The 9,854-nt window shown below is 50.4% G+C and overlaps 1 protein-coding gene across 2 annotated transcripts; it reads left to right on the plus strand.

Annotated features, from left to right (window-relative positions):
- The first annotated feature begins 1,430 nt into the window (after positions 1–1,430).
- Positions 1,431–9,532, plus strand: LOC107528175 (keratin, type II cytoskeletal 2 oral-like). Of its 2 annotated transcripts, XM_087813906.1 has the most exons (10): positions 1,431–2,027; positions 3,042–3,262; positions 4,617–4,677; positions 5,358–5,453; positions 5,990–6,154; positions 6,263–6,388; positions 7,032–7,252; positions 8,671–8,705; positions 9,114–9,239; positions 9,342–9,532. In XM_087813906.1, exons 1-10 carry the CDS (start codon positions 1,431–1,433, stop codon positions 9,530–9,532), a joined length of 1,839 nt encoding a protein of 612 aa, XP_087670032.1. The 2 variants fall into 2 exon arrangements, with proteins under 2 accessions (XP_087670032.1, XP_016056599.2); XM_016201113.2 differs by having other exon boundaries at positions 9,114–9,532.
- Positions 9,533–9,854: the final 322 nt, after the last annotated feature.

Here is a 9,854-nt window from a genome sequence, read left to right on the forward strand (position 1 = left end):
CTAGGATCCAGGCGATTGGGGTTCGATTCCCGGTCAGGGCACATGCCTGGGTTGTGGGCTTGATAAATGACTCTTTCATCATTGATGTTTCTCTCTCTCTCTCCCTCTCCTTTCCTCTCTCTGAAATCAATAAAGATATATTTTGGGGGGCGGGGGGGAAAAGAATGACGAGAGGGCTTGTTAAAACTACAGACATTCAAGTCCTTTCTGTGAAGATCTTCATTCCATAAGACTGGGGTGGGGCCTGGACTTAGATATTTATGTTCTTAGACACTGGCCATCAGTCAGTTAAGATGTGTTTGTGTTGCGCTTACCCTATGCAAGAAGCTGCAGATGGAGGATGAACGGGACTCGTTTCCTCCTTTCAACAAGCTCAGGCCTAGGGGGACACTGACAAATGAGCGGATAAGTACGCACTGAGTCAGGGCCACAGTGGGAAAAGTATAGGGTATGGTGGGAAAACAGGGAGGGGGATCTAACTCAGACCACGTGCTGAGGGGAGAGGGGACGCTAAGGCCACCAGATCTGACACAGCTCACACTCTCATCTCAAGACGAATGGGGTCTCTGAGCTGACTCCATCAGCCAACTGAAGGATGCCCACATGCTCTCCTCTCTTGCTTCTGGATCCAGAAATCACCTGCTGTTGGTCTAGGATGGCGGTGGAGGGGTTTGGTCTGAGACTCCTTCCTGTCCATGTCCAAGCCTCACACTTGTTTGCTTCCATATGGCCCTCACTTTTCCCACGGGTCACACATTTTATCTCCACATTTGCTTCCCATGAGCAGCATTTCTCAGCCCAAGTGGCAGGCTGGCTTAAACGGACACCTTTGGTGGAGGTGGTGCCAGATACACCTGTGGGGTCAGTGTCCTTCTCACCCACTCCCCCCGCCCCAAGCCCTCCTCTGGAGATTTCCCTGAAGTGGTAGGCACAGGTCGCAAATGACATGTCACTGGGCCATGGCACTCTGGCACTGGATGAAGGGACACAGCTCACCTGGAAGAGGCCTTATCCTCTCCCTTGTGTCATGGAGCTCAATGGCTCTTGATTCCCTGGTGTGAAAACCCAGCTTATCCTGCTGGATCACGCTCTGTTTGAGTTCCCGGAGACCCTTGAGGAAATCACAAGAAGGGAGGGTGGAGAGCTCCAGTCTTTTGTCAACCAAGGCAAGTTTGGGTGATTAAGCTAAGAAAGCAAAGTCATTTTGGTCCAGAGGATTATTTTTGAGGTGTGTTGGGAACTTAGAAATAACTTATTGCCTAGAAGGCAAACCAAACCCAAGATGACTCTTAGCTAATTGCTGGCCTCTCCTTCTGCCAAGCCAAACTGTTTGGTATATAAAGGCCAGTCTCCTCTGTTGTCCCCATCCTCTGCCTTCATCCCTCTCAGCTCTTGCTAAGTGATTGCTAGCTCACCTTTAAGCTCTCACCATGAACAGACAAGTCTGCAAGAAATCCTTCAGTGGTGGGAGCCAGGGCTTCTCCGGCCGCTCTGCCGTGGTCTCCGGCAACAGCAGGATGAGCTGTGTCGCCCGCTCTAGGGGAGCCGGTGGAGGAGCCTGTGGGTTCCAGAGCGGGGCAGGTGGCTTTGGCAGCCGCAGCCTCTACAACCTGGGTGGCAACAAGAGCATCTCCATCAGCGTGGCTGGTGGCTCCCGGACTGGAGGCTTTGGGGGAGGCCGTAGCAGCTGTGGCAGTGGCTTTGGTGGTGGCTATGGAGGTGGTTTTGGTAGTGGAAGAGGAATGGGAGGTGGCTTTGGAGGGGCTGGTGGCTTTGGAGGGGCTGGTGGCTTTGGTGGAGCTGGTGGCTTTGGTGGAGCTGGTGGCTTTGGTGGAATTGGTGGTTTTGGTGGGCCTGGTGGCTTTGGTCCTGGTGGCTTCCCTGGGGGAATCCAAGAAGTGACTGTCAACCAGAGCCTCCTGCAGCCCCTCAATGTGGAGATCGACCCTCAGATTGGGCAGGTCAAGACCCAGGAGCGGGAGCAGATCAAGACCCTCAACAACAAATTTGCCTCTTTCATCGATAAGGTGAGGGAAAAGCCCAGGGGTATTTTAGGGGGTTTGGGCCACCCATGGGGTTGATATAGAAAGATGCCAATGGGGTCTACCTGGCTTAGAGGCAGGGGTGTGGCTTCTTGTCCTGGTTCTGCCTTGGCCCCTACAAGACAGTGAGCCTGACTCTCTTGCTCTTTGGGCCCTGTTTTCCCATCTATGAAATGGGGTAAGGAGACTGGCTCCTGATTTCCTTCTAGGGATAGGACCAGGGGAAATGAGGTGAAGGTCCAAACATGCTCTTAGATCTTTTTAAGATTAGGGCATTAACCATGACACTATAACAGCTAATTTTCAATTACTCTTGAAAAGCAATTGCTTGATAATCTAAACTAGCTGGTAATCAAGCTTGCACTCATGGAAATCTTGGGACTGCCTCTCAGTGATGAGTGTTGGCAACTGACCTGCCTTCTGAATGGTACTGTGCTTCCGCAACTATTAAACTGAGGGGTCCATGCTGGTGCAGGGGAGGGTGTGCTTGGTCTAGGGAATGAAGCTGGGGTTGGAAGTTAAACCTAGATTACCTGTAAATCTAAAGAAAATCTGAAACAACCTGAGAAAAGTGGACCTCATTGACTGTTTTCACGGCCTGCACAGAGGTGAACAAGTTTTCAATGATAAATAACTTTATTTACACTGCCCTCTTTTAGATGTATTCTGAAGGATCCCAGTAGACAGGGCAAGTGCTTGGTTTGACTCTTAGCTTTGTCACTTGGTAGCTCCATCACTTTGGGCAACTGTAGATAAGGAAACTGAGGCTCACGGGGATAACATCTCCTTTATAGATGGTTGTGAGCATTAAATGAGACAGAATATGTGAAATAGGTTTAGAGTAAGCACTTATGTTCTAGCTCTCTCTTTTCTAAATCCTCATGCTTTTCAAATCCCAAACAACAACCCTTCCAACTAAACAAAACAACAACAAAAAACAGGCTATTGCCGTTTAAAAAACTAAGTTCATGTCCCTTATTTCTACCCTTTGGGATGCAGGTGCGGTTCCTGGAACAGCAGAACAAAGTCCTGGAAACCAAATGGAATCTGCTCCAGCAGCAGACAACGGGCTCCAGCTCGGGCCCCAACAGCCTGGAGCCTTTCTTTGAATCCTACATCAGCTTCCTCCGCAGACAGCTGGATTTGGCTCTGGGGGAGAGGGGGAACCTGGAGGGAGAGCTGAAGAACATGCAGGTCCTGGTGGAAGACTTCAAAAAGAAGTGAGGGCCCAGCTGGGCAGTTTCCTCTTCTGGGGGGTCAGCAGGGAGGTGTGACCCCAATTTGGGATTTTAACTGTTCCCAACTGCACCTTCAGTCAGTACTCTTGGATGGATTTATTGAGGGAAGGATGACCAAGCAGAAGGGGGTGAGAGGGTGGGGACTGAGACTTCTAGGAGGCAGATTATGACATGCTTTTTAGTCTGGGCAGGCCCCCTCCTACACCAGCCCAGATGGACAGGAGAGCCTCACAGAGTTTGAAGCCCTTTAGAATGGAGAGCTTTACACACTTACTGTACATAGGAACCCCTTTGGAAATTTGTCAGAAATGTACATTCCTGTACTCTAGTCCTAGACATCCGGAATCAGTGGGGGTGGGTGGGTTCCAGAAGTCTGAGTGCCCCACAGGTCCCAGGGAGCCTGGGAGACAGCCCAGGACCTGCTGTGTAAAGCACTTGCAGTGTGTCTAATCCAATCCCGTCTCTGCAGCTTCAGTCAGCCTCCTCATACAGTTTAGGGCTGTAGCTCATACCTCCTGAGGTCCATGAGAGGTAGACAGGGCCTCTCAAGGTGTGGAGGGAGCTCCAGACAGCCTCAGAGGTCAGGACCCACGGGGGTGGGCACACCTGCTCAGGGTGAGCCCCATTCCAGTTCAACTGCACAGATCTGGTGGGCGCTCATTTGTGGCAGGCTCTCTGCTGGGCTCTGGGAATCCAGTGGCAACTCATATTCTCATTGCTTAGAAACCTCTTTTTTCCTGGAACCATTCCAGTCTAACCTTCATGAAATCCAAACTCTCAGTGGGAGATTTTAGTTATTAACAGGCACGAAGTCATAACTTTGATGCATTCAGAAGACACGAGTTCATTCTTATCCCAAATTCCTATAAGAAGCACCTCTGATTAATGGAAAGAGAAACAGAAACGCCCGCTCTGAGCAAATACCCCTCTGGGCCTCACATGCACGCGCTGTGCTTGGTGATGTCCGTGGGAGCTGGGGGCCGGGTTCCTTGAAGTCTCCCTCTGCCCGGCCTGCCCACACCTCAGTCTGTCACCGGGACTTGGAGGAGGGCGAGGCAGTGGCCAGAGCTCTGAAAGGCCCTTCGGCAGAACTGGCTATATACATTTGGGGGTGCAGTGCAAAATGAAAATGCAGGGCCCTTGTTAAAAAAATTATTAAGAATTTCAGATGGTGCCAGCAGAGCATTAAGTCAAGTGTGAGGGCCTCCTGAGCCCCAGGCCCTGTGTGGCTGGTCCCGTCTCTGAGGGAGGAGATTCCACATGAGTGCTTGAGATCCTTGTCTTTTTTTAAATTCTGAAATATCACTGTCCAAGCCTGTGCCTCGTTCTGTCCCAGGTATGAAGATGAGATCAACAAACGCACTGCGGCCGAGAATGAGTTTGTGGGACTCAAGAAGGTAAGTGCGCTGGGACGGGCGGGCCGAGGCTCCCTTTCTGGGCACTGCCACCATGGAGGGAGCAGGGCCAGCTGCGGGGCACAGTGACCTTAAGCCCATTTTTCCTTGCATTTGGAAATGAAGTGTTTGATGAAGGAAGCTGCTCTGAGTACATTGCTGGTGGAGAAGACAGTGTATAATATGACTGAGGAGCTGATTAGTGATGTCAACTAATAATGAACATCTTTTGTATAGCATTAATCAAGGTTTTCAGCCCTCAACTCTATTCGGATGTTATTAACAGTAACCATCCACGAATACTTGTCACTTGTTTAAATCAGTTATCATCCAGATGAAGTGGTAGAAGAATATCTTTATTTCTATTTAAGAGGGTGGGTTTTGGGTACCATATAACCAAAGTCGCATATTGGATAAATGTGTTTTTCTGCCCTTACTCCATGCCTGATTGACATGGTTTATAGTTTGTTATAGCACTGGGGTTTTACTGGTCAAAGCAATTAAGTGGGGAAAAAACCACACCTTTTCTTCTTTTTTTTAAAAGAGGGAAGGTGAGAAGTCACAATTAGTAGGAGGGGTGGGTGAGGGACAAAGGGGAGATGAAGACTTAGGAAAGAGCTCTGGGTGGCAGAGGAGCAGAGGGTCATCTTTTGGCTTTCTGCCCCTTTCCTTCCCGCCCCCAGGACGTGGACGCTGCCTACATGAACAAGGTGGAGCTGCAGGCCAAGGCCGACAGCCTGACAGATGAGCTCAACTTCCTGAGGACCCTCTATGAGATGGTGATTCCTTGGTTCGCCAGGCTGCAGAGCCTTCCTGCCTGCATCTTCCCAAACATGTTTCTCAAGTGTAACTTTAGGGGACAGTCAAGTGGCAGAACACACACAAAAGCAATGACAGGGCTCAGAGCTCAGCTCCACCCTACCCAGGCGATGCTAACTTAGCTCCCCCAGCCTGCATAGACCAGGGTCCCTCTCTGTCTGCTTTACTTTCCCATTTTGTTCTACCCTTCCCTCTGGCTCCTATCCCAGCTAGCACCTTCAGAGTGCCCCTCCCCGTGGAAACCCACACGGTACGCTACTGGCTGACACTTTCAGACTGACACTGAATTATATTTGTATATTTCCTTTTCCTTTAGCTTTGTTATTTGACATTCTTTAGTCTGTAGCCAGGCCTGAAATGCAAGCTTATTATTCTAAGTGTCCCACTCTGGCCCCATTGTGAGATATCTCTGCTGACCAAAATTCTTGAAATATTTCATTCCCAACATCCCCTGGGGCCAGAGGATAGTGAAGATGACCATCCATGTTCCCTGCAGGAGCTGTCCCAGATGCAGAGTCATGTGAGTGACACGTCTGTGGTCCTCTCCATGGACAACAACCGCTGCCTGGACCTGGACAGCATCATCGCCGAGGTCAAGGCCCAATATGAGGAGATCGCTCAGAAGAGCAAGGCTGAAGCTGAGGCCCTGTACCAGACCAAGGTGGGAGCCCTCCCCCTCTCCCCACACTCCAGTTGAGGCCCTGCTGACCCTCATCAAGAATGCTTCCACATTTCGCAAAAACATGTTGACTGGCTTCTTCTCTGTCAGCTTGGGGAGCTGCAGACCACAGCTGGCAGACACGGGGATGACGTGAAGAACACCAAGAGTGAGATCATGGAGCTCAACAGGCTGATCCAGAGGCTGCGGGCCGAGATTGAGAACGTCAAAAAACAGGTGGGTCTGAGATCAATGGAGAGATCCTGGAGGTCTTCTGGGCCCTGGAGAGAAAGAGAAGCAATGGCTGTGCCTCTGCCACCTGCTTTCTCTGTCCTTTCATGGTGTCACATGTGGGACAGAATGGTCTCTGGGACATTCTGTTTCTCCAGATGTTCCTCCTGGAGGCTGGGCTTCTTGAAGGCTGTCTAAGGAGAGATGGTTGCCCATTCTGGTTTGCCTAGCAAATGTTGCAACTGTAGGGGTGACCTTAAACACTCAGCTCTCAGTAGGATCTGCTCCCAGTGAGCTATTTGTCACGTACTTCACATAAACTTGGTGGCTAATTTATATCACTGGAATGAAATGATTAGGCAAGGGAATTTTAAAACAGTTTTACTGAAAAGAACCACTTACCAGACCACTACTACCTTTACCGGCAAATCAGTGTTCCTTTTCTTGATGAGACATGAATCAATTATAATGGGCCAGAGAAGAATGAACCACCTCAAAACTGACTTCTGTTTTCTGAGCACGCTCCACTGAATTTCTAAGGAAGGGAATGAAAGGGTGCTGGATGGGGAAGAGACCTCCTCTCAGGAAAGATCAGCTGCTTGTTTCCTGGTCACTATGCTAATTGATCTCCTACTCCCCCTTGCCTTAGCACGCCAACCTCCAGGCAGCCATTGCTGAAGCTGAGCAGCGTGGGGAGATGGCCCTCAAGGACGCTAACGCCAAGCTCCAAGAGCTGCAGGCTGCCCTACAGAAGGCCAAGGATGACATGGCCCGGCTGCTGCGTGAATACCAGGAGCTGATGAATGTCAAGCTGGCCCTGGACGTGGAGATCGCTACCTACAGGAAGCTGCTGGAGGGCGAGGAGTGCAGGTGAGGGGCTGCGGGGTCAGCATTCTGCAGATATAATTTTAGAGTGGTGTTTGATAGTGAAGAAAGAAGTCAGAATGATAAGGAGAGGACAACTCAGACAAAGGGTAAGGGACTTCCTGAATGAATGACAGCATTTAGCATTCAAGCCCCATTATTTTTTGTTAATTAATATTATCCAACTCTTCAACTTATCATGGGTGTCAATGTTGTATTACATACCTTTGCTGATCTTTATTACGTGAGATGTATAAGAAAAAGTGCTTTGGGATCATAAAAAAGTTATAGTGCTGTCCACTGGAACTTTCTGAGATGACAAAATGTTCTGTATCTGTGCTGTCCAATGCAATAGACACTAGCCGTTTGAGCACTTGAAATGTGGCTGGTGCAACTGAGGAACTGAGCTTTACATCTGATTTAATTTCAATAAATTTAAATATCTTTATGTGGCTAGTGGTAACCATATGGACAGCTTAGTATAGACAGTTCTGGAATCACCCACCCATGAGCCTGAGTCCATATAAGGAGGTGGCTGATACATACTTTCTCTGGAAAATAACTCAATAGCAAGCAGCAGGTAATGGCTTAGTGAGTGGATATCAAATGCTAAAGGCGTGTCAAGAATTGAGATATCTTTCTGCTGTCAAGCTGCTCCAGGCAGCCCATGTTCATAGCCTCTGTCCCTGGGCAGCTCCCAGTCTGATGGAGAAAACAAAACTCAAGTGTGAGAAGAAAACTTAAGGATGTCTTAGGAGTCTCCACGGAGAGGAGTGAGAGTGAAGGTGGTGCTCTGTGTACTGGGAGTTGTGAGATGGTCGACACCAGTGGGGCCCACATGGGTAAGGTGTGCAGACCTTCCATGTCTGCTCAGATATGCGGACATGCCTGCCCCGTGAACAAAATCGAGGCACAGGAAGATGGGCAGTGTGGGCAGGACATTTTCAAATTCCCCGTGTGTTGAGTGTCAGCTCCTCTCACATTTTCCCCACCTTGAACAACCATCACGGTCACCACCAGCACACCCCAGGAGGGCTCACTGGGGAAGAGGAAAGTCAGAAATGAAAAGGCCAGGGCTGGGTGGAAATGGAGGGCAGGGTGGGAAGACAGTCTCAGCAGGGGAGGAGAGGTGCGAATGGGCTAATTCAGTGGGATTTGCTTGGAATATAATCTTGGGAATGAAGGGAAAGAAGATGAGAGATGGAGGGTGGCTGGTGGAGTTTCTGGACATCTCAGACCCCAGAAGCAGCCCATTTCCTGGGGAGACCTGGCCATGGAATCAGCTTGGGATAACTTTCATTCCCCTGGGAACTTGACCTCTAGTTGGGCAAATGGGAGAATGTGACTCCCAAAGTTATGAACCCTCAGCAGTTTGGCTAATGACTCATTGTAGAAATAATTCACCTCCCCTCTTCTTTTTTTAGGATGTCTGGAGAGTGTCAGAGTGCTGTGAGCATTTGTAAGTAGCCCTTCAAAAACCTTCTCCTGGGTTATAAAAAAGAGGAATTAGAAACATCCTCCCTGACCTTCAGGCAGGAAAACCTGACCAGTGCAAGGAGAACAGGCCTCCAAATGGTACCTAGGGTCTCAGGCCAAGGCCACACACTCTGTCCCTAGTGTAAACTGGCACACCCTGTGGTCTTGGGGAGTTCCCTAGGTTGGAGAACCAGATATTCCTGTGTATACTGCTGGCTCTTGCTTTTGGAAAAGGGCACCAGAGGGTCAGGTTTACTCTTCTTTTTTTTTTTGTACCAACTGAGGCTTCAGAGAAGTTGAGTATCTTTCTCTAAGTCACTCAGCCAAGTAGGGTGGAGCTGGGATACAGACCTGGGCCTTTAGCCTGAATCGAGTGGCTATTCTCCTGCAGCTGTGGTCAGCAACGTCACCAGCACAAGCAGCAGCTCTGGTGGGAGCCGTGGGGGCTTTGGAGGGGTCAGTGGCAGCAGCAGCGGTGGCTACAGAGGCGGCAGTGGTGGCCACAGAGGAGTAAGCGGTGGCAGCGGCAGTGGTTATGGTGGCGTTAGCGGCGGCAGCACTGGAGGCTACCAGAGTGGCAGCGGCACTGGGGGCTACCAGAGTGGCAGTAGCAGTGGAGGCTACCAGAGTGGTGGCACTGGCAGCAGGCTGAGCAGTGGAGGCAGCAGCTCTGTGAGCCAGAGTGGAATGGGCTCCAGTTCTGGCGGCATCCAGTCCTCTGGAGGCAGTGGCTACAAGTCTGGCAGTGGAGGCAGCACCGGTATCCGCTTCTCTCAGACCCCCAGCTCCAGCCAGCACAGCTCCAAGTGATCCTCCAGGGCCAAATTTCCATGCCCACCTGCTTCCCTCTCAGCCTGCAGCAGCACTGCCCACTCTCTGCTTAGCATCCACAGGTCCTGAACTTCTTCCTGGCTCCTCCATCCCTAAGACGTCTCCTAGGCCAGGGAGGGCCAGCTGCTAGTCTGGGATGATGATGTCTCTAGATGTGACCTTGTGATGGCCCCTGACTTTGGACAGCAACACTTGAGCCAAAACTAGTGTGGACCTTCCCAGCCTGGCCGATTCCTACTCTGGCCTATCTCCCTCTTTCCCTGGGGGTTGATGGATGAACCTGGCATGTTTCAGCCCCACC

The sequence above is a fragment of the Miniopterus natalensis genome, chromosome 2 (genome assembly GCF_054644295.1).
Source record: "Miniopterus natalensis isolate mMinNat1 chromosome 2, mMinNat1.hap1, whole genome shotgun sequence".
NCBI classification, from domain to species: Eukaryota; Metazoa; Chordata; class Mammalia; order Chiroptera; family Miniopteridae; genus Miniopterus; species Miniopterus natalensis.